General features: G+C 52.5%; 1 protein-coding gene across 1 annotated transcript; it reads right to left on the reverse strand.

Moving 5' to 3' along the window:
- LOC138824564 (LHFPL tetraspan subfamily member 4 protein) lies at positions 1–21,590 on the reverse strand. The gene is made up of 4 exons (XM_070018416.1): positions 21,467–21,590; positions 20,260–20,765; positions 5,078–5,314; positions 1–1,626 (listed from the first exon to the last, which is right to left on the reverse strand). The coding sequence occupies exons 2-4, from the start codon at positions 20,663–20,665 to the stop codon at positions 1,526–1,528; spliced, it is 744 nt and encodes a 247-aa protein (XP_069874517.1). The 5' UTR covers positions 20,666–20,765; positions 21,467–21,590; the 3' UTR covers positions 1–1,525.
- Positions 21,591–23,754: the final 2,164 nt, after the last annotated feature.

The following is a 23,754-nucleotide window of genomic DNA, read 5'->3' on the forward strand; positions in this document are numbered from 1 at the left end:
GCGGGCACTCCCCGGGCGCAGTCCCGTTTCCGTCCGGCCCGGTGGGAGGGCAAGGAGTGGCCGCCGCTGTCCCGCGGGCGGAGGCGGGCGAGGGGCACAGGCGCGGCCCGCCCCGAGCACCGCGGGCACCGGGCCTCCGCGGTGGCCTCCTCCGGGGCGAGGCGGGGCGGGGCGGGGCCTGCGGGGCGGGGCAGGGCCTGCGGGGCGGGGCGGGGCCTGCGGGGCGGGGCCTTGCCGGGAGGGGCGGGGCGGGGCGGGGCCTGGCAGGGCGGGGCCTGGCGGGGCGGGGCCTGGCGGGGCGGGGCGGGGCCTGGCGGGCCGGGGCGGGGCCGGGGCGGGGAAATGAGGAAACCCGCTCCTGCCCCTCCAGGGCCTGACTCCGCAGGGGGGGAAGAGGCCGGGGTTTTCACCTCCCCTCCCCAGCACACACGCACGCGCACACACACACCTGTGCACACGCACACGCACGCACACACATACACACGTGCCTCAGCTCCAAGCACTGCTCATTGGGCTGCAGCCCTGGGCACACGGCAAGTGAGAGGCGGACGGGGGGCGGGGGGGGGGGGGACGAGGCGCGGGGCCGGGACAGGGTACCCTGTTCAGAGGCGACCTGCAAGTTCAAGTTATGCAGAAAAGTATCAAAGAGGCAAGACCGGCTCTGCCGCGGCAGAGGCCCGGGGGCGGGGAGCAGGGAGGGGCGGAGGCAGCCCCCCATGGCCCCTTCTCCAGCCCCCAACCCCGGCCGCAGGACCGGGAAGTCTGTGCTGTACAAAACAGGCCAAGGCCGAGGGCGCAGTCACTGGCGATCGTCCGCCCGTCGGCAGAGGAAGCCGGGCTGGTCCCGAACCCGCCGCTCCGCTCTCGGCTGCCCGGCGGCCTCTTCTCTCAGACTCTGGCCGACGGGGGCCCAGTCCGCAGTCCGGGGGAAGAGCCCAGACTCTCCCCTCAGCCTCAGCCCAGCTCAGATTCCTTTGGAAAGGTCAAGAAAAGGCTGGAACGGGGCAGAAGAGGCCGGGGGCTCTGTGGCAGATGGGTGAACCCCATCGTCAGCAAAACCAAAGAAACAACAACCAAAACCAGTAGGAAAGAGTCTGGCCCACCCAGGGCCGTGTCTTGAGGAAGTTTCTGTGGGAGATGGGGTTGGGGGGGGCGGAGGGGCTCAGGGACACAGCAGGCCACAGCCCCCCCCCATCCTGTGGGCCGCCTGCCCCTAGGAATCTGCAAAGGGGCCTCCAACCGGTCTAGACAGGATAGGAGGGACCCAAGGAATGGAGGGGACCTGGGCCCCCTTAGGTCAAACTGAGGCAGGATTAGCTCAGGCCTCCCGGGGTCTGGGGCCTTTCCCCTCCCCCCCAGGCTGCAGATGGCCCTGTGTTCTCTTGAAAGCCTGCAGGTCCTGGCCAGCCTTCCACAAGCGGTCAGTCAGAGATCAGGGTCCTCCCTCAAACCTGAGTGTGGGGACGAGAGGGCAGCAGACAGGACACACTGTGGTCAGGCCAATTCCTGGGCTGCGATCCTGGCTTCAGGGTCCCTGGGAGTGAGTGACAGGGCAGGGCAGGACTCCCCAGCCAGCGACGTCTGCTCCTGGTCGCAGCACAGAGCTTACTGTAGTGCCCACAAAATCTAAGAGAGAGAGAGAGAGAGAGCTGGAGAGTCAGAGACAACCAGGGCACTGGCGCCCCTCAGTCCATCACCAGAGGAGAAGAGGGCTGGAAGTGAAGCCGGGTGAAAATGGGTGATTCCACAGGTCACCAGAGGTCATGCAGCTAGACTGACAGGAGAGCTGAAAATGGGTGGCATCGATTTCTTCTTTATTTTTAACTCTGGCTCAGAAGTGAGCTGCAAGGCTTATTTATCTTGAACTCTCAGTGAGGGATGGAGAGCCCAGATGCTGAAGTTTTAACATAGGGTCATGAGGGGGACCTTCCTTCCTTTCCCCTCCCTCCCTCCCTCCCTCCCTCCCTCCCTCCCTCCCTTCCTCCCTCTCCCTCCCTGTCTCTGTTTCTGTCTGTCTCTGTCTGTCTGTCTGTCTCTCTCTCTTTCTTTTTTTTTGCGGGGGGGGGGGGGTCCGGTCGTGGGGCCTGAACTCTGGTCCCTCAGCTCTTCAGCTCAAGGCTATCGCTCTACCACTTGAGCCATAATCCCACTTCCGGCTTTTTTCTGCTTATGTGGTGCTGAGGAATTGAACCCAGGGCCTCATGCATGCAAGGCAAACACTGAGCCACCTTCCCAGCCCCTTTCTCTCTCTTTCTCTTTTTCTTTCTTTCTTTCTCTCTCTCTCTCTTTCTTCCTTTCTTTTTTACCTTCCTTCCTCCTTTCTTCCTTCCTTCCCTCCTTCCTTCCTTCCTTCCTTCCTTCCTTCCTTCCTTCCGTCCTTCCTTCCTTGTGGCACTGGGGTGTGAAATTAGGGCCTTAATCTAGCTACACTGCTGTTCTACCACTTGAACCCATTTTGCTTTTGTCATTTTTCAAATAGTCTCACTTTTTGCCTAGGTCATATTCCTACTATTTATGCTTTTCACACAGGGGGATCACAGGTGTGCACCACCATGCCCAGATCTTTATTGGCCAAGATGGAGTCTTCATGACTTTTTGCTCTTGCAGAATTGAACCCACCTCCATAGTAGCTAGGATTACAGACATGAGCCACCACCCAGCGGGTCCATATGTCATAGTCTTGCACTTCTGGGAGCTACCACCAGAGGGCAGACCCCGACCTCCCACCAGGACCATAGAAAACCAGCAAGTTTGAGGGTCCCTTCCCAGAAGGAATCTCTATAGACAAGTTAGCAGACCAGCATCTAAGAAAGATCCTAAAAAGGGGACTCAAATTTTTTAGCCTCGCTGGGCTGAGGCAACTAGTGAGGACATTTGGGGCTGTGTCCAAATCCTTAGGTAAGCTTGGGCAAGTTACTGGGCTTCGCTGACCCTAGGATTTCATGCTCATTTCTAAAGCAGTGTCTATGATACAGAACATTCTCCACAAGCCAACCCGTGGCTGGCATTGTGCTCACATGACAGCCCCAAAATGTGGCGTTATTCTCATCACCCACACTTGATGAAGTGCAGAGAATTAAACACAAGGTTAAGTAATGTTTAAACTCAACCTGCTATCTGGGCACGAGTGGCTCACACCTGTAATCTTAGCTACTCACAAGGCTGAGATCTGAGGATCATGGTTTGAAGCTAGTCGGGGCAGGAAAGTCCATGAGACTCTTGTTTTTGTTTTTGTTTTTTTGTCAGTCATGGGCCTTGAACTCTGGGCTTGGGCGCTGTCCCTGTGCTCTTCAGCTCAAGGCGAGCACTCTACCGCTTGAGCCACAGCACCACTTCCGGTTTTCTAGTGGTTTATTGGAGATAAGAGTCTCAGAGTCTCACGGACTTTTCTGCCCGGGCTGGCTTTGAACCACAATCATCAGAGCCCAACCTCCTGAGTAGCTACGATTACAGGCATGAGCCACCGGCGCCAGGCTGGAAGGTATGATTTTGAAAGTCACTATTCCCATTCTCAGGAAAGAGGACACACTCCGACAGCCAGGGCCTGGACTGGAGTGTCTCCTGGCTCAGGGAAGGCTGGGCCTTGGGGTGAGCAGGCCTCGCTTGGAATCACCCCTTCCGCCAGCTACCTGGCTCAACTGGTACTGTTTTTAGCCTGTAATTCCAAGAAAACTTGGAGGGAATGGCACACACTGCATGTGTGAGTGTGTGTGACAGAGTGTGTGTGTGTGAGAGAGAGAAGGCAGAAGAAAGATGTCAGCAGCAGCAATGTCAGGAGTAGTAAAGACTTGGAAGGAGAAGAGATAAACTCATCCCTTCATCTTACATGCGAGTATGTGCACACGTGCAAGGAAAGTTCTGGTAGCAGCCGCTAGCCCAACACTCTGAAGTCATGCAGCAATTGGGTTTTGTTTTTGTATTGAGACAAGGTCTCATTATGTGGTTCAGACTAGCTTCAAATCCAAGATCCTCCTGCTTCAGCCTCCTGACTGCTGGGATTACACAGGGGTGCCACCACATCTGGCCTCAAATTGTTTATTGTATTTTACTAATACTAAACATATCCAAAGTTGAAACGGAAACACTGAGGACGGGCATACCATACTAAACACCTGTGAATGGTATCATGCCAGAACTATAACTCAACTGGACATAGGGGTACTCACCTATAATCCCAGCACTTGGGAGGCTAAAAGCAGGAGAAAGCTTTGATCCAGGGCCAGCCCGAGCTGCTTAGCAAGACCCATTCTCTTACCCTCTGCATTTCTATTCATTTCTTTGTTCTTAAAATCGAGTTTGCGATTGCATCGCTCAGGTTCACCTGGCCTTTAGCTTAGCAGAGATGATGGTGAGTGTCGCTTGAGTGGCAGAGGGACCAAAGGTTAAACTTCAGTACAAAAAAGAAAGGAAAGCCGGGCGCTGGTGGCTCACGTCTGTCATCCTAGCTACTCAGGAGGCTGAGATCTGAGGATCGAGGTTCAAAGCCAACCTGAGCAGGAAAGTCCATGAGACTCTTATCTTCAATAAACCACTAGAAAACCGGAAGTGGCGCTGTGGATCAAGTGGTAGAGCGCTGGCCTTGAACTGAAGAGCCCAGGGACAGCGCCCAGGTCCAGAGTTCAAGCCCCACGGCCGACCAAAAAAAAAAAAGAAGAAGAAAGAAAGAAAAAGAAAGGAAGAAAGGTGCAAAGTGTATTGAAGTGGAGCCCAGCTTGCGCGGCGGAGCCCCATGCGAGGCCTGGCACTCCACCGCCCCGTCCCCCACAGGCAAGAGGGGCTGGGAGAGACGGCGGCCCAGAGGAGCTCCATGTTTTGCTCTCAGTGTTGTTTCACAGACTCATGCACGCATGTGCACAACCGTGGAGAGGAATGGTGGGACCCCAGCATGGCCCCCGGGTTGTGATGCCCCAGCCCCCCAGACTCCTGGACACTGCTCAGGGGCTGTCATGTCTCTCCCTTACTAGCATGCAGATATCGGGGAGATAGTTCCCCACTGCTGTAAGCTTTCGGGTGTTTGCATCACTTGGGGCCTGAAGCTGCCCCCACCGGGGTCCCCCCAGCCCCGCCCCCCACTTGCCTTTGTTCTCCGGCTTGAGCTCCTCCTGCAGCAGGTCCGTTTGCCGGTTGCCCAGCACGAAGGCAAGGAAGGAGAGGATGAGCGCGTTGAGGATGCCGATGATGGCCAGGATGTACGCCCAGCGCACCGAACAGTCCCCCAGGGAGTACTTCCCTGTTTTGGCCCCGCACATGTCCCGGATCGTCTCGGCGTCCCAGCCGTCAGGGAAGATCATGCAGCCCAGAACAAGGCACAGAGCTGGGCAGAGTAGCGGGGCCACCACCGCAGTCAGGAAGGAAGAGAAGGGATCGTTACTCCAGGGGCCTGGGCACCCTGGAGCGGCCTGCCTCCTCCCCAGGTCCCAGCCCCTCCCACCTCCAGCCGTGTGGCCCCCACACCAGTCCTCCCCCGTGGCCCAGTGCCAGTCCTCCCTGTGGTCCAGCACCAGTCCTCCCCGTGGCCCAGCACCAGTCCTCCCTGTGGTCCAGCGCCAGTCCTCCCCTGTGGCCCAGTGCCAGTCCTCCCTGTGGTCCAGCACCAGTCCTCCCCGTGGTCCAGCGCCAGTCCTCCCCCGTGGTCCAGCGCCAGTCCTCCCCCATGGTCTAGTGCCAGTCCTCCCTGTGGTCCAGCACCAGTCCTCCCCCGTGGTCCAGCATCAGTCCTCCCCCATGGTCTAGTGCCAGTCCTCCCTGTGGTCCAGCATCAGTCCTCCCTGTGGTCCAGCGCCAGTCCTCCCCCATGGTCTAGTGCCAGTCCTCCCCCGTGGCCCAGTGCCAGTCCTCCCTGTGGTCCAGTGCCAGTCCTCCCTGTGGTCCAGTGCCAGTCCTCCCCCGTGGTCCAGCGCCAGTCCTCCCCGTGGTCCAGCGCCAGTCCTCCCCTGTGGCCCAGAGCTAGTCCTCCCTGTGGTCCAGCGCCAGTCCTCCCCCATGGTCTAGTGCCAGTCCTCCCCCGTGGCCCAGTGCCAGTCCTCCCTGTGGTCCAGTGCCAGTCCTCCCCGTGGCCCAGCATCAGTCCTCCCCCGTGGTCCAGCGCCAGTCCTCCCCCGTGGCCCAGCATCAGTCCTCCCCCGTGGTCCAGCATCAGTCCTCCCCCGTGGCCCAGCATCAGCCCTCCCCCGTGGCCAAGCATCAGTCCTCCCCCGTGGCCCAGCATCAGTCCTCCCCCGTGGCCCAGCGCCAGTCCTCCCTGTGGTCCAGCGCCAGTCCTCCCTGTGGTCCAGCACCAGTCCTCCCCCGTGGCCCAGTGCCAGTCCTCCCCCGTGGCCCAGCATCAGTCCTCCCCCGTGGCCCAGCATCAGTCCTCCCCCGTGGCCCAGCATCAGTCCTCCCCCGTGGTCCAGCATCAGTCCTCCCCCGTGGTCCAGCATCAGTCCTCCCCCGTGGTCCAGCGCCAGTCCTCCCCTGTGGCCCAGAGCTAGTCCTCCCCCGTGGTCCAGTGCCAGCTCCTGCTCCTGATGCTGGACCCCCATGGCGCCATGACCTGGCCCATGTTCTGGTGTGGCTTCTTCCCCCCTCCAGTGCGCGCCTCTGCCAAGATAATTCTCTACTTTCGTGGGGCTCACCACCCCTGAGGACTGAGACATAGAGCTCCTGGGAAAGGGAACGGCAAGTGCAAAGCTCCGAGCGAAGGCCAGCCAGGTGAGCTACACTCCAAAGTCTGAGGATGCTTGCTGGACATCCAAATAGAGAGGCAAGTACAACGCTCAGCGGACAAGCAGGCTGCAGGTGCAAATTGGAAACTGCAGGCACCTATGGGTATTTAAATTCCTCTTTGCCCTGGAGAAGTCCAGGAGTAAGTCCTGTGCACTGTGCGCTGTCAATAAGAAAAGAGGAGGAGCCTGCAGAAAAATCTGGACCATCTGTGTCCCCACCAACCCCTGCAGACCCTCCAGTACCCAAGCAGAGAGGGTATAAGGGTCAATGGTGGGGGAAGGGAGGGGATCAAGCAGGCTCTGCCCCCTCCTCTAGCACCCCCAGGACCTTTCTGAAGAGCTTCCAATCTCCAGGGAGTGGCAGGGTAGTGGCTGGGTAGGGGACACACACACTGTCCCTCCCCCTCCTCTCCCTCTTTCTCTCCTGGGTGTCAGAGTGGCTGGCCCTGCTGTAATTTGTCTTCACTCATGCCTGGAGCATCCCTGTCTCCATGGAAACCACTCCTGTATCCCTGCGCTCCCAACCTCAAGGCTCTGCGACTGCAGGCGGTTTTCTCTGCAATCCCAGCACTGAGATCTCAATGAGCCCGGTTCCCTAGGCTCTGCGGCTTGTCTCTTCCTCACTGCCCCTTCCCCCTCCCTCTGGCCCTCCCCTCCCTCTCCCTGTCCTCTCCTCGCCTTCCTCTCCCTCAGTCCTTCCTCTCCCTCAGTCGGCTACACCATGCTCAGCTTAGACCCTCCAGTTTCCCATTTCCCTTTTCTGTTGGAATCTCTCAACAATTAGCATTCATTTTTGCAGGCCTCTTCTCCATGGCTTTTTTCTTCAATCTCCATGTCTATCCCTCCCCCCCCCACCCCTGCTCTCTTCTCTCTCCTCTCTGCCTTTTCATTGGTACATTTCACAAGTGAACTTCTGAGGTCCTTTTATGTGCCCTGCATGGGGCAGTGTGCCACGTACACAGGCAAGTGTAGTGTCTGTCCTCGGGAGGAATAAAGTAGAGTGAACACACAAACACAATCAAATACACATGTCACCGTGTGTCCCAAGGGAGCAGACAAGGAGATGAGACCAGTGGGGACAGAGACCATGGAGACACTACTCTGCCTCTTTTGCAGGGCTCAGATGGTGGCACTGGGGCCCTACAGGCCACTCCGAAATCAAACAAATGCAGAAAAGCCAACCAGAGTTGCCTTTCCTAGGGTCAGGGGGAAGAGAAGAGATGATCAGAGATGCAATGCTCCGGACAAAGCAAGCTTCAGCTTTCCCATGTGCTGCATGAGGAGCCTGAGGCTGAGGGCTTTGCAGTCCTGCTCCAAGGTGTTCTGGAAATTCTAAATTGGACGAGGAAACAGATGACACTAGGCACACACGGGTGCTGCAAAGCGTAGCATACAACAAAGCTTCTCAGCCAAAGTGGGAGGGGCTGGGAGAGGGGCAACCTGAATATTCTGGGATGGTTAGCACCCTGGAAGACCTCCCCTCAACAAAAAAAACATGGGCCTCTGGGCACCAGTGGCTCACACCTGTCCCTTAGCCTCAGGAGGCTGAGATCTGAGGATCATGATTCAAAGCCAGCCCAGACAGGAAAGTTCATGAGACTCATATTCAGTTAACCACCAGAAAACTGGAAGTGGCGCTGTGGCTCAAGTGGTAGAGCGCTTGCCTTGAGCTGAAGAGCTGAGGGACAGCGCCCAGGCCCAGAGTTTAAGCCCCATGACCAACAAAAACAAAAACAAAAAACAAAAAACATGGCCAGTCACTGGCAGGTGTCACCATCCTGGCTGAGAACCACGGGTGTAAGGGCTTCTCCGCCTGACACCTTCCCACTGTACTGACCGACCCTGTACCCAGCAGTGGAGATGCTGTGCAACAAAATTCAGATGAATTGTTTTAGCAGGGGACTGAGGGCATGGCTTAGTGGCAGAGCACTTGCCAGCTGTGGACTGGGTTCCACCCCCAGTGCTGCACTGACCGTAATAAAACTGTGAGAAAGTTTGTATGTGTACGTGTGTGTGTGTGTGTGTGTGTGTTAATAGCATTGAACCAGCATAGTCACACATGTCCCAGCACTAAAGAGGTTGAAACAGGAGGATCAAGAGGGAGGCCAGGCAGCGGTGGCTCACACCTGTCATCCTAGCTACTCAGGAGACTGACATCTGAAGATCACAGTTGAAAGCCAGCCTGGGCAGGAAAGTCTGTGAGATTCTTATCTCCAATGAACCACCAGAAAACCGGAAGTGGTGCTGTGGCTCAAGTGGTAGGGCACTCGCCTTGAGCTGAAAAGCTGAGGGACAGTGCCCACGCCCAGAGTTCAAGCCCCACAACTGACAAAAAAAAAAAAAAAAAGAGTGAGGCCTGGGTGGGAAGGAAAGATAGGAGGGGAAAAACTGGGAGAGAATGAGGGACTCGATGACTCTGTTCAAAAGGAAATGTACTCATTGCCCAATCTAATTAACTGTGACCCCTCTGTACATCAACTTTACAATTAAAAAAAAAAAAAAGCAAGTTTAAGGCCAGCATGGACTACACAGCAAAAATAGCAGTGAGTATTTTGTATTAGCAGCCAGCAACTGACATTGCTCATCTCACTTACTCCTATTGAAAATCTGTGAGACTGAACAGTGTCATTCCAGGTGAGGACACGGGCCTCAGGGATTTATCCTGTGCCTTGCCCAGTATCACACAGATGGTAAGTGCTGCATCTATATCCAAGCCACATAGATATTTATTTAATATTTAGGATCTCAACTATTAGAGTGCCTGCCTAGCAAGGGTGGGGCTCTGAATTCAAACCCCATTTTGGAAAAACCCACTTTGAAGGGAAAAAAAAGCAAAAGCAGATTCAAATCACTGTCAAAGAAAAGCAAAAAAAAAAAAAAAAGAAAAAAAGAAAAAAAAGAAAAGCAAAAACAAGGATCATATGCCTTCAATAGTAAGACACCCCAAATGTAATTACAATAAAATTAAAACAATGTTCTTAGATTCCAGTGAAGATTCTTCACCTGCCAAGTGCGGGAGCCTACGGGCTATTTGAAAGATGCATGAGTAAGTGTGCAGAGCTGAGACCCGTGAGCACCAAGCTGACACTCTTCCCTGAAGTTATGAAGAAAATGGAAAGGGAGCTCACCGGCGGCTGCCTGATGCCTTCCTGCCTGGGTACCACCTTTGGGAAACATCTCACCGTGTCTGCCTCCACAGAGGCAAAGCCAGTTCACCTCTCCTGGCCTCAAGGCTAGTTGTTCTACCTCTTGAGCCACAGCTTCATTTTCACCTTTAATTGGTGGCTAATTGGAGATAAGAGTTTCAGGGACTTTCTTGCCCCAGGTTGGCTTTGAACCATGACCCTCATATCTCAGCTGCCGGAGTACCTAGGATTTCAGGTGCAAGCCACCTGTGCCTAGCCTTTATTTTGTTTTTGAAACAGGGTCTCATTGACTTTGCCTGGGCTAACCTTAAACTCAAGATTGTTCTACCCTTACTCCAAAGTAACAAGGTGTGCACCACCATGTCTGGCTTCAAAATCCAACTTTCAAGGCCTTCCATAAGCCAAACCTAGTTAGTTTTCTAGGTTATCCCCAACTTTTCCCACTTCTCAGCCTTTCCTTTCTGTTCACCCAGACCATCAGAATTTGGAGCCAAAAACATTTGCTTCAGTTCATATAACAATGGTTAACATTTATTCAGAGAATTCTTAATGGCAGAGCACACACATATATTCACAAGCAGCCTTTAGCAGTCCCTGACATTGTTACTTATTTGCTATGGTTTGACAGTGCCCCACAAAGTTCATGAGTTGGAAACTTGATCCCCAATTTGGAAGTGTTAGGAGATGAGACCTTGTAGAGGTGTTTAGGTTACAACGGCTCTGCCTTCAGGAAAGGATTGGTGCTGTTATTGCATGAACATGCTCCTTTATTATTTTTGCAGGGCTAAAAACTAAATCCAGGACCTTATTCATGCTAGGCAAGCACTCTAACATTAAGCTACATCCTCACTGCAAGCAGGGTTCCTCATAAAGAAACTTTAAAGCCGGCATTGGGGGCTCATGCAGGAAAGTCCATGAGACTCTTATCTCCAATTAACCTCCAGAAAACCAGAAGTGGAGCTATGGCTCAAGTGGTAGAGTGCTGGACTTGACCTAAAGAGCTGAAGGACAGTGCCCAGGTCCAGAATTCAAGCCCCATGACAGACAGACAGACAAGACACACAAACACACACACACACACACACACACACACACACACACACACACACACACATTAGGCCAGATGCTGGTGGCTCATCCCTGTCATCCTAGCTAGTCAGCAAGTTTAAACCCAGAGGACTGTGGTTTGAAGCCAACCTCGGCAGAAAAGTTTGCCAGCAAAAGACTAAGCTAGAAGCATGGCTCAAGTCATAGAGCACCAGCAAAGCAAGCAAGCCAAGTGAGCTACAGACCCTAATTCAGATTCTAGCACCTCCAAAAAAATTTTAAAATGATAAACTGGGAATAGTATTTATAACTCCTGTCACAAAGGGCTCGATTTCTTAGTAGATAAAGAGACCTTACACATCAATGAGGAAAAATTACCATTGACAATATTCTTGAAATGACACTCTATAGAAAATTCTATATAAAAGCCACTCAACCTCATTCACAAGAAGAAAAGTTAAATTACTAATATAGGACTGAGAGCTGAGCCTTCACCCATTAGATTGGGGGAAAAAAACCAAAATATTTGATAACACAATTGGCAGGGATGTGGAGAAAGGGGAACTATCACACTTGCTGGAGAGAAAGTAACTTTATATCATCTCCATGGGGGGCACTGATTACATATCTGTCCATTATACCATTTCATCCAAGCAATTCCATTATGGGGTTTTGTTCTAGCCTATACTTATATATGTACCAAATTAGATATGTTATTCACCAAATCCTTATAGCAACATATTATAAATAAAATTTATTTTTTCTTTTTTTAAATTTTTATTTTATTGTAAAGGTGATGTACAGAGGGGTTACAGTTACATATAAATAAATATTAACTAAGCTGTTATGCATTCATATAAAAGCTTATATATCTGTTAAGAAACAGGTAAAACTGAACAATCTCCAAGATATATTACTGAATAAAAGAACAAGAGACAGAAACAAGTGGCTAGGATGTTATCACTCACGGTAGCTTGAAAGTACACCCACAAATTCTTTGATACTGGATCCCAGTTGGATGTGGGCAGAATTTAATCACTCACTTTTCTGCGTATATGATAGTACTGGGGCTTGAACTCTGGGCCTCACACATTCACTTAATTTTTATTTTTGCAAGTCCTGGGGCTTGAACTCAGGGCCCAGGCACTGTCCCTGAGCTTCTTTTGCTCAAGGCTAGCGTTCTACCTCTTGAGCCACAGCACCACTTCCTGCTTTTGCATTTTATGTGGTACTGAGGATTCCAACCCAGGGCTTCATGCATGCTAGGCAAGTACTCTACCACTAAGCCACATTCCCAGCCCTATCACTTAATTTTGATGCTCAAGATTGGTGCTATACCACTTGAGCTATACCTCCACTTTGTCTTTTTGCTGATTAATTGGAGATGAGTCTCTCAGATTTATCTGCTCCAGCTGACTTCACACAAAGATCCTCAGATCTCAACCTGCTAAGTAGCTAGGGTCACAGGCGTGACCAAATTATGAATACCCTGGTTTAGGAATGCATATCTGATAACAGTGTGGCAAAAGTGGTGGTGAGTGGTGTCCCAGGGCCTGTGACAGCATTAGGGTTGATAGACAACAGAGTGGGAGGACTCACACTCCCAGACTTAAGAACTACTTGCAGTCTAACAATAACCAGGACAGTCTGGTACTGCCTGCCACAAATCCATATCACCGAAATAGAATGGAGTCCAGAAATGGATCCAGGTAACTAAATTCAACTGATTAAAAAATAATTGGGCTGGGAAGGTGGCTCAGAGGTAGAGCGCTTGCCTTGCATGCCTGAGGCTCTGGGTTCGATTCCTCAGTACCACATAAGTAAAAAGAAAAAGGCCGGCAGTGGTGCTGTAGCTCAAGTGGTAGAGCGCTAGCCTTGAGTTGAAGAGCTGAGGGACAGCACCCAGGCCCAGAATTCAGGCGCCTCCCCAAAAAATTGTCAGTCATGGGGCTTGAACTTTGGGCCTTGAGCTCTTCAGCTCAAGGCTTGTGCTCTACCACTTGAGCTACAGCACCACTTCTAGTTTTCTGGTGGTTAATTGGAGATGAGAGTCTTACAGACTTTCCTGTCCCAGATGGCTTTGAATCATGATCCTCAGATCTCAGCCTCCTGAATAGCTAGGACTACAAGCGTGAGCCACCAACGCCCGGCTCAACTGATTTTTGACAAGGACAAACAATGATGTTTTCGATACATGGTGATTGGAGTCAGGCGTGATCATCATGCCTATAAATCCCAGTATTGAACTGTTGAGGTAGGAGGATCAAAAGTTCAAGGCTAGCCTAGACTACATTGCCAGATCCTGTCTCCAAGAAGCCAAAAGCAAAAACAAAAAACAAGTGGTGCTTAGACAAGTGGATAGTCACATGCGGAACAATAGCACATACTGCATTCAAAATTTAACTCAAGGGGCTGAAATGCCCCTTAGTGGTAGAGCAAATGTCTAGCATGTACTCCTTCCTTCCCAAAGAATTGACTCCAAGTGGACCAAAGACTTAGTTAAATATAGGACCCCAAATTACAAAAGCCTTAGAAGAAAACATACAAGTAAATCTTAGTGCTTTTGGATTTGGCAGTGGATTCTTAGGCCACACAAGGTATAGGCAACAAAGAAAAGAATAGGTAAACTGGACTTTGCATAAAGTTAAAAATTGGCCGGGCGCTGGTGGCTCACGCCTGTAATCCTAGCTACTCAGGAGGCTGAGATCTGAGGATCGCGGTTCAAAGCCAGCCCGGGCAAGAGAGACCGTGAGACTCCTATCTCCAATAAAACCACCAGAAAACCGGAAGTGGCGCTATAGCTCAAGTGGTAGAGCGCTCGCCTTGAGCTGAAGAGATAAGGGACAACGCCCAAGCCCAGAGTTCAAGCCCCACGACCGACAAAAAAAAAAAAAAGAAAAAAGAAAAAAAAGAAAACCCAAAACCAAACCAAAAACAAACAAACAAACAAAAAAACATAAAGTTAAAAATTGTGCTTCAAGGACATTATCAAGAAAATTAAAAGACTTCATTGGATACAACGGTATTATTTGCAACCATATATTTGGCAAGCCAGAATATATTTTAAAAAATAAACACTTACAATAAGACAATCACAATGAATTCTCCCCCCCCACTTTACAATTAGTGTTTGATCATTTTTTAAAAACCACATCTATTTGCCCCCCTAGAAAGTCTAAACTCCTTTCCATGTCTTAGAAGGTCGCATGGCCCAACTCCTACACAACCTCCTAGTCCCAGCTTCTGCCCTTCCTAGACTAGTTACTTATCATTCCCCACACACAGGGTACTTCACTTCTATGCCTTTTACCTTCATGGCCTTGACCTGGCTTGCATTTCTCTTTTCTACTCATCCTCTAAGAGTCAGCTCAAATGTTGTTGCTCTTTGTGGAAGACTTCCCCGGCTGTCTTTAGCTGTGTGTGAAGTTCACTTCACGCCTCAGAACACCCTGTGGGTAATTCAGTCATCTTGTGTGTCATACGGTAAAGATCTGGTTTCCTTCCTGACTCTTGTCAGACTGAGCACAGACTTAGGATTACCCGAGGCTAGCACAGGAGACCTTCTGTAAAGGATCACCACAAGAATGAAATGAAGGAAGCACATGGAGAAAGAGGGAGGAAAAAGTGGGGGAAGATGAAAAGGAGGGAAGGAGAAAGGGAGGGAAGAAAGGAGAGAGGGAGGGGGAAAAGGAAAGAAGGAAGGAAAGAAGGGAGGGAGGGAAAGGAGAAAGAAAAGCAACCAAGCAAGCAAGCTGGGTGTGGTGGTACCTGCCTGTCATCCTAGCTTTGTGGGACGCTGAGATTGGGAGTATTGTGATTTGAGGCCAGGCAGAAAAGTCTTCAAGAGTCCATCTCAACAGAAGAAGTTGGTCATGGTGGTACATATTTTAGCTACAGTGGGAAGCCCAAAATAGGTGGATCACAGTCCAAGTGCATCAGGTAATGAAAATCTATCTCTAGAATATTAATCAAGCCGGGAGGGTGGCTCAAGTGGTAGAGTGCCTGCCCAGAATGCAGGAAGCCCAGAGTTCCAACTTCAGTCCAAAAACAAAAATACCTTCAAGCCAGGTGCCAGTGCAGTAATCCTAGCTACTCAGGAGGCTGAGATCTGAAGATTGCAGTTGAATTCAGTCCAGGCAGACAAATCTGAGAGACTCTTAACCAGTTAACCAGTAAAAAAACAGAAACGAGTTAATAGAGCACCAGCTGTGAGCAAAGCCAAGTGAGATCTCGAGACCCTGAGTTCAAGCCCCAGTACCAGCATAAGACAAAAATAATAATCAGCACAAAAAGTGTCTAGAGGTATGGCTCAGCAGTAGAGCACCTTCTAGTCCAAAACTGTTCTTCAGCTTACTTCTCTGCTGCTGTCAGGAACCTGTTCAAGGCAAATCTCACCCAGCCCACCAGTAACAGCTGGTACTTGGAGCTTTCAGCTCTCACTTGTCATCTGTGTTATTTACTTCTGGGGCTCTGCTTCAGAGATCCAGTTGGACTTTGAGTTTCAGCTTGATGTGTGACCTTGAGCAAGTCGGGTGAACAGATGAAAGTTAGGAGACAACGAGCGCGAGGACATCAAGAAGCCAGTGCACGGCACATTCTCGGGAACATGGGAGGACAGTGAAGCAGAGACATCCTGAGAAGCCCTCGAATGCGGCGCCCTCGCTCCGTGCAGCCCTCCCCGCAGCTCTCCAACATCCTGCCACATCCTCAACGTCCCCCCTCCTGATGGGCTTGGAGTCACAGGACCGAGTTACAACCCTGGCTCCACCACTTACACCTCTGTGACCTTGTACAAAGGATGTTTTCCTCTTCAAGACTCAGGTTTCTGGTCTCTATATTAAGAATAATGTTACTGGGGCCACAAGACCATTGTGAGGATTGAATTATAGGATACATCGATTAAAGCTCAGAATGTTAGCCATTTTTCTTGTGGAGTAGTACCAGAATAACTTTAAAGTTCGACTTCCTTGATGTGGCCCAAGACATACAGGGTTCCCCCTGAATCTCTTCTCCTGGCTCTATATGGATGTCACATTCGAATCAGACATGGCTTCACCTCTGCGTTTCCACCCATGATGCTCCTCTCCATTCAGAATGCTCTCCCTGCCCACCCAGCCTCCCACCTGTCACAGCCAACCACCTCTGTGCCTCTGGGTGTTCACAACACTAACAACCCAGCATGCATCGCTGCTCAGCCTGCCCAGGGGGAGGAGGTTTCCACCTGCAGGCAGCTCCCCCACAGCTCCCCTCTAACAGTCATCGTGCATGATCTGCTCTGCAGGATTTGACCTTTCTCCATGCTGAATTCACGTGCTGTTCCAGGGATGAGCACATGGCGCATGCAATAAAGTTCTCATGATTCATTAAGATGTGGACACTTGGCAAAAGCAGGGTCAGTAAAAATCAGTCCTAGAGAACTTTGGTTACAATCATACTTTTCCCCACAGCTGAAGTGATGTTAATTCAGGGCTGCCAGTGCCCTGATGTATCATCTTCAAGAAGGAAGTGGACTTAAAATGAGCCAGTAAAGAGGAACCAAGAAGTAGATAGCGAGTGTCTGTGGCTCACGCCTCTAATCCCAGCTACTCAGAAGACAGATCTGAGCATTGTGGTTGGAAGCCAGTCTGCACAGACAAATCTGAGAGACTCTTATCTCTAATCAACCAGTAAAAAGCCTGAAGGAGAGTTGTGGCTCAAATGGTATAATGCCAACCTTGAGTGAAAAAGCTGAGTGAGAATGAAAGGCCCTGAGTTCTAGCTCCAGTACTGGCACATACCCCCCCCACACACACACACACAAAGAAATAAGAGGTTTCAGGCATGGCTCAGGTGGTAGAGCATCAGCCAATGACCAAAAGCATCACATACTGTTTGAGTTCCAGTCTCAGACCAAAAAAAGGAAAGGAAAAGAACCATATTCTTCATAATATTATTGGAGCATCCGAATCCATCCATGACTGAAGCCAGACACTCCTGACTTGCAAATTATTATGAGCCAAGAAACCCTATGCTATGGAAGTGGCGCTGTGGCTCAAGTGGTAGAGCGCTAGCCTTGAGCTGAAGAGCTGAGGGACAGCGCCCAGGCCCAGAGTTCAAGCCCCACGACCGAGAAAGAAAAGAAAAGAAAAGAAAAGAGACCTTAGGCTCTTTATTTTAATATATTTAAGCTAGTGTGAGTTGAGTTTCTGTCACTTATCTCTGCAAAGACTGCTGACAAATATAGTGACCCAACTGGACAGCAAGCTTTGTCAGAATCCCACTTCATGCATGCCAGGCCCTCAGCATGTCTTAGGCAGCTCAATACTGTAACACCTAACATAGGGATGATCCAAGAGCAGGTAAGAAATAAAGACATATATAGGCTGGGAAGGTGGCTTAGTGGTAGAGTGCTTGCCTTGCATGCATGAAGCCCTAGGTTTGATTCCTCAGTACCACATACACAGAAAAAGCAGGAAGTGGTACTGTGGCTCAAGTGGTGCTAGCCTTGAGCAAAAGAAGTTCAGGGACAGTGCCCAGGCTCTGAGTTCAAGCTCCAGTACTGGCAAGAGGGCGTGGGGAAGACATATAAATATCTCTGTATTTTCCTAATGGTGCAATGTTCCTTAGAATCAAAGTTCACAAGAACAAGAATCATATGACAGGCCCCTTGGATTTCTGTATGAAACAAACAAAGCTCTTAGCTGCTCTGCAGTTCCTCTGGAGATGACTGATGGCTCACTTTTGGAATGAAACTATCTAGGGTCCCCACAGGGATGAAAGAGATATTTTGAGTCAAGTAATCTAACTGTTCTAGCATTCCCAGAGGAGGAAACAGATCTAACCCAAAAGGTCTTATTGAACACAGTGGAGAGACAAAGATAGAGTCAGGCAAGAACTTCCCACCCAGAACTCTGGCCTCTGGCATTCCATTTCCCAGAGAGCTCAAATATCTCTGAGCAAAATGCAGTAAACTTCTCAACTCTGCCAACTTCCCCCTGAGCCTCGGGGGTGAGGCAGGAACACCGGGGAGGGTGGATTCCGGAGTCAGGGGTGGCGGAACCTGGCATTAAACCTGATCACAGTGTGACTGAGTACACTCAGGGCCCCTCTTTCTAAGACATAGGGAGAGAAGTTGGAAGGTGAAGGAGTCATTGCTAAGATCCCTGAATTTTGCTGATTACATGGAGGTTACCGGACAGTTAATCAAATCCCAAGATTAAATAAACCCACAGGGATTACAGAGAATTTAAAGGCTAAGAGATCAGGATCCCATCTGCAGACATCAAATTACAGTTGATGAATTGGGGGTGAGGGTATCTAGCTAAGCATATATTCTTTCCAGCTTGCCTTTAGGAGAAAAAAAAACAATAGACTGGAAACACACAATATCATTTCTTTGGGTACAACTGAAAATGAGAGTAGTAACTCATATCCCACAGATCTCCTTCTGCGCTATCTTCAAAGATTCTACAAGACCCACATCTAAGTTGAGTGGAGGGTGAGATGGATTTGGAACAAGACATTATTATTATTTTTGCTTGGTTGTGGGGCTTAAACTCTAGGCCTGAACTCGGAGCTGTCCCTCACCTCTTCAGCTCAGGTGAGCGCTCTACCACTTGAGCCACAGCTCGACTTCCAGTTTTCTGAGTGGTTTATTGGAGATAAGAGGCTCTCAGGGGCTGGGAAGGTGGCTTACTGGTAGAGTGCTTGCCTTGCATGCACAGGCCCTGGGTTTGATTCCTCAGCACCACACAAGCAGGAAAAGCCAGAAGTGGCATTGTGGCTCAAGTGGTAGAGCGCTGGCCTTGAGCTGAAGAGCTGAGGCACAGTGCCCAGGCCCGGAGTTCAATTCCCACAACAGACAAAAAAAGAAAAAAAGAGTCTCATAGGCTTTCCTGCCAAAGCTGGCTTTGAACCACGATCCTCAGATCTCAGCCTCCTAGTATCTAGGATTATAGCCATGAGCCACCAGTGCCAGGCTGAAACAAGACAGGAGAATGCTCACATCTGGAGATATATTTCCTTCCTTAAAGTAATTCTCCTAGAATTTTGGAGAGTTCTTCCAGTAGGGCAGTAAATCTTCCCGTGTTTGTAAAGGCCCTCTGAGGCAGATCAGTCCTGTGACCTTGTCCTCCTCCTTGGCTTTCATCCCAAGTGGCAATTCCCAATATGATCACTTCTCATGTTCTCAACACGTGACCCTGAGCAATGTCAAGCCATTTCCAAAAATCACATTCCTCCTTGAAAAGATGGAGGCTTTCCCATCAGTGATGTTCAAATTCCCTGCAGTGCTCAAGTAGTGGAATCGCCAGGAAGTGATATAACACCTCCCTCTCTTTGGGAGGGTTAAACACTTGTTGAGTATTTGGAGGTGCTTAACATGAAAAGAAAAAACACTCTGATGCATGATCATCAGATATTGTCTCCTCTTCTCATCCCCGGAGAGCTCCACTGTTTCTTGGCCTCTACCAGTCTCCCTCCCACCTGGCCTCACTTCCCCCAGGCCTGCAATTAGGCAAATACCCAGGTTGCTGAGTCTTCAAAATCATTCTTCAATCGAAAAATGGGCGGGGGCAGGGGACTCTAATGGATCCTGGTAAACTGTCTCAGCATTTCTCATTCCCAAAAGGTCCTTCTCTGAATCTGAGGAAGAGATGACTAAGTCTGAGACAAATATTCCAGAGGATCTCAGAGACTCACTCCCATTGGGCCCGGCATGAGACCTTCCCTGCATGGACCAGGGCGTCCTTGGTCAGGTGGAGACCTCCCCTTCCTAGCCCCCCACAGCCTGGTACTGCCAGCCATGCACTGGATGGACACCAATACACAGCTTCCTCCACCCTTTCTAGGAGACTCAGCACAGATACTTTCCTCTGTCCTGTTGAGGTCATCCCTGATGGTTTACAGATGAGGAACTCAAGCTTCAAGAAAGTAATGTGAACACCCAACTCGATTATATTGGAGGTCCAAGCCAGACCTCTAGATTCTCCATCTCACAGTGAGCTCTGTGTGTGTGTGTGTGTGTGTGTGTGTGTGTGTGTGTGTGTGTGTTTCAGTATAACAGAAATTGATTACACCTAAGAACATCTATTACATTCAGAACAACGTCTCCACAAAGATGGCCAAGGGAGACCCTCAGGGACGCTGACAGAATGCTAACCCACCAACAAATGCGCACGGGCCCACGTGTCCAGGTCCCAGGCTCCCACCCTAAGGTGTCTCTCTGTCACTGAGTCTCAACGACAGCTTCCCCCAAGCGCTGCCCGGGGCTGGCCAAGGAGTGAGGCGACGCGGGGGAGCAGCGTCTTCCTCCGACTCCTCCAGGGAGTCTCCCCCGCTCCAGCGCCTTTCTCTGGGGGCTGCGCGCGCACCTTCCCTACCTGCCAGGAGCTGCATCCAGGCGCAGATCTTGTAGACCGTGGCGGTGTTGCAGAAGAAGAAGAGCGCGAAGCAGGTGATGCAGCCGAGGGTCAGGACCATGGACAGCAGCACGAAGAAGGCGGCCGCCTTGAAGGCGCCGGACGGGATGGTGCTGAAGTCGGTGAAGGAGCCCCGGCAGGTGAGCTCGCGGCCCGCCAGCCCGGTGCCCACGCAGTAGTGGAAGAGGCCGAAGTAGCCAGGCTTGGGGGTGCTCACGCTGTCGCCCACCCAGTAGGGCTGGATGAAGACCACCACGTTGATGATGGCGAAGCAGATGGTGAAGATGGCCCACAGCACGCCGATGGCTCGCGAGTTCCGCATGTAGTGCTCGTGGTAGAGCTTGGAGGCCTCCTGCGAGGGCAGCATGGTGCCCGGGGGCGGGGCGGGCGGCTGGCAGCGGGGGGGGGTCCGGCCCGGGACCCACCGACCACCGGGACCACCGACACCGACCTGGGGCCGCCGGGAGCTGGGGACGCACGCGAGAGGCCGCCCTGAGTCCCGGCACCGGCGAGGGCGGGGCCTGGGGCGGAGCTGGGGCGGGAGGGGGGCTGGCAGGGGGGCGCCCCCAGGGGGTCGTGAGTGTCCGGGCGGCGTCGGGAGGGGCACCGGCCACGACCTCCTGTTGGGGGGAGGGGCAAGGCAAGGGCCACGAGGGAGTTGGGGGCCAGGGGTGAGGATATGGGGGGGGGTGTAGAAAGTGCTCCCGGGGAGTTGGAGGGGGCCGGCGCCCGGGCGCGGGCCGGGGTCCGGGCGGAGGCCGCGGGGCGCGGCGCGGGAGCCCGCGGGGCGGCGGGACGCCGGTGTTAGGGGTAGGGTCTGGAGGGGGCGGCGGCGGGCGGCGCGGGCACGGCGGGACCCGGCCGGGCTGCGCGGACCGAGGGCAAGGTGGCCGGGTTAGGGCGACGCCAGGCTGGGGTTGCAGGGTCCGGACCCGGGGCGGGGTGCGGGCGTCCCGCGCACCCTGGCCGGGTGCGGGCCGGGGAGGGGCCTTCCTGGGCCCGGGAGACACGCGGGGAGCGGGGCGGCCGGGGCCTCGGGCCGAGGTGGACAGAGGCGCCCCGGGGCGCCGGGAGCGGCCGGGGCCGGGTGGGGGTGCCCGCCCTGCGCCCAGGCCGGTGCGCGCGGAGGCTGCGGCCGGAGGGGCCCGGCACGGGGAGACAGACCCACCTGGGCCCGGTCCGGGGCAGCAGGTCCGGGGGCTGGCACGGCCTAGGCGCCGGGGCTCGGCGCTCCGAGCTGCGGCTGCCTGGGCCCAGGCGGCGGCGGCGGCCTCCGCGAGGCCTCCATCTTGCTCGGGTTCTCCCGGCGCGCGCTCCCGGGCCCAGGCGCGCGCTCGTCCGGCGCGCGCTCGTGCTCCGCGCGCTCCCGCGGGCCGGCAGGCACAGCCGGGCAGACCTGGGAAGGGGCGCCAGGGCCCTGCAGCCGGAGGGGGGCAGGGGGAGGGCTTCGTCCCCGGGACCCTCCCCAGCAGGACCCCTGGTTCCTGGGACTCACCCCTTCCGGCCCATGGGGATGGAGGGGGACCCGACCTGACGTTTGGACGGAACACCTGGTGCAGCGCCTGAAGTCGGGCCATCACGTTTCTGGTCGGTTGGGTCATGGAGATGTTGAAGGTTCCCTGAGTCTCCCAGGAAACTGCCATATACCCCTGGGAGAGGGAACCCCCATTCCCACCGCCCCCCCCCCCCGAAACCGTTAGCAGCCAGCTTCCTGATCCTGGGAATCAGGAGCCAGGTGAGTACCAAGGGACCCGGAGACCAGGGGCTGAAGCTGTGGCTCCCCCTCTCCCCATGGTCCCCAGCATCCGCCCTGAGCCCGGCATGCAGTGGGCAACAGAGCAGCCGAGGGACGCTCCAGGGAAGCACTTGGAGTGCCTGCGTGGTGGCTGAGGATCTGTCCGGATGAGCTGTGACGACTGCCATCTCTGTGACCCTGCACTTGTGCTTTCTGAATCTGTTTCCTCGACATCTGCCATGTGAACAAGTGAAGCCCCTCACTTCACATGTGTGTGTGTGTAAAATAATCTGTTAGTGAGTCCCAAACCCTGGATGCACACAGGGGCAGGTCTGCCAAAATAGAGTCATGTAAGGTTGTCTAATTCTTTTTCTGAGATTATGACATTACTGGGGAAATCCACTTCTTTTAGGAAATAGTGGTGACAAGCCGGGCGCTGGTGGCTCACACCTGTAAGCCTAGTTACTCAGGAGGCTGAGATCTGAGGATCAAGATTTGAAGCCAGCCCTGGCAGGAAAAGTCCATGAGACTCTTATCTCCAATCAGCTACTCAAGAAAAATAACAAAAGTGGTACTGTGGCTCAAGTGGTGGAGCACTAGCTTTGAGCACAGAGAGTTCCTGAGTTCAAGACCCATGACTGGGAAAGAAGGAAAGAAAGAAGGAAAGAAAGAAAGAAAGAAAGAAAGAAAGAAAGAAAGAAAGAAAGGAAGGAAGGAAGGAAGGAAGGAAGGAAGGAAGGAAGGAAGGAAGGAAGGAAGGAAGGAAGGGAAGGAAAGGTGGTGATAGCTGATGGGAGCTGTTTGTTTTAATGTCCTTAAAAGAATCAAGCACCCTAGTTTCAATCCTCTGTGGGGGAGGGGGAGGGAAAGGGGGGTTGTGAGGCTTGAACTCAGGGCCTGGGTGCTATCCCTGAGCCTCTGTGCTCAAGGCTAGTGCTCTACCATTGAGCCACAACACCACTTCTGGTTTTTTTCTGAGTAGTGTATTGGAGATAAGGGTCTCATGGACTTTCCTGCCAGGGCTGACTTCAAAGTGTGATCTTCAGATCTCAGCCTCCTGAGTGGCTAGGGTTACAGATGTGAGCCCCCAGCATCCAGCTTCAATCCCAGTTTTCAAGAAAAGAAATTAGGGGTCCATGAAATTCCACATGTGGAGAACTCAAAGTCACATGAATTCAATTACATGGGGCCTGAGCGCAGGGTACTCAGTGGGTCTGGCTTTCAGATCCACTGTCTTTGGAGATCTTGTTCTGGTGTCTTCTGAAAGCTATGCTAGGATGCTGAGCTGGAAGCCCAGGAATGTCTTCTTCTACATTCTCTCCTACTTTACAGATGGGGAACAGAAGCCCGAGAAGAAAATGGACCAATCACAGTTCGAAGCCAGCACAGGCAGGAAAGTCTGTGAGGCTCTTTTCTTCAAAAATCTGGAAGAAGCGCTATAGCTCAAGTAGTTGAGCGCTATCCTTTCATTTCTTTTTCGTTTTTCTTTTCTTGTTGCTGTGAGACTGAGAGTCGAACTCAGTACCTGACACGTTGCTCACTGGCTGGTGCGCTACTAACTGAGCCAAGCCTCCAACCTCAAGAGCACTAATCTTGAGCAAAAAAGCTCAGGGACAGGCACTCAGGTTCTGAGTTCAAGTCCTTAGGACTGGCACAAAAAATAAATTAGGGCTGGGAATGTGGCTTAGTGGTAGAGTATTTGCCTACCATGCATGAAGCCC

The sequence above is a fragment of the Dipodomys merriami genome, unplaced genomic scaffold (genome assembly GCF_024711535.1).
Source record: "Dipodomys merriami isolate MVZ:Mamm:240054 unplaced genomic scaffold, mDipMer1.0.p SCAF_13, whole genome shotgun sequence".
Taxonomy (NCBI): domain Eukaryota; kingdom Metazoa; phylum Chordata; class Mammalia; order Rodentia; family Heteromyidae; genus Dipodomys; species Dipodomys merriami.

Excerpts from the sequence above, each read along its gene's own strand:
- LOC138824564 (XM_070018416.1), bottom strand. The coding sequence starts at position 20,665 with ATGCTGCCCTCGCAGGAGGCCTCCAAGCTCTACCACGAGCACTACATG. Across the intron at positions 5,315-20,259 it reads CTGGATGCAGCTCCTGGCAG|CTCTGTGCCTTGTTCTGGGC; the intron begins GTAGGGAAGGTG and ends TACTCTGCCCAG. Across the intron at positions 1,627-5,077 it reads GCTCAAGCCGGAGAACAAAG|ATTTTGTGGGCACTACAGTA; the intron begins GCAAGTGGGGGG and ends TCTCTCTCTTAG.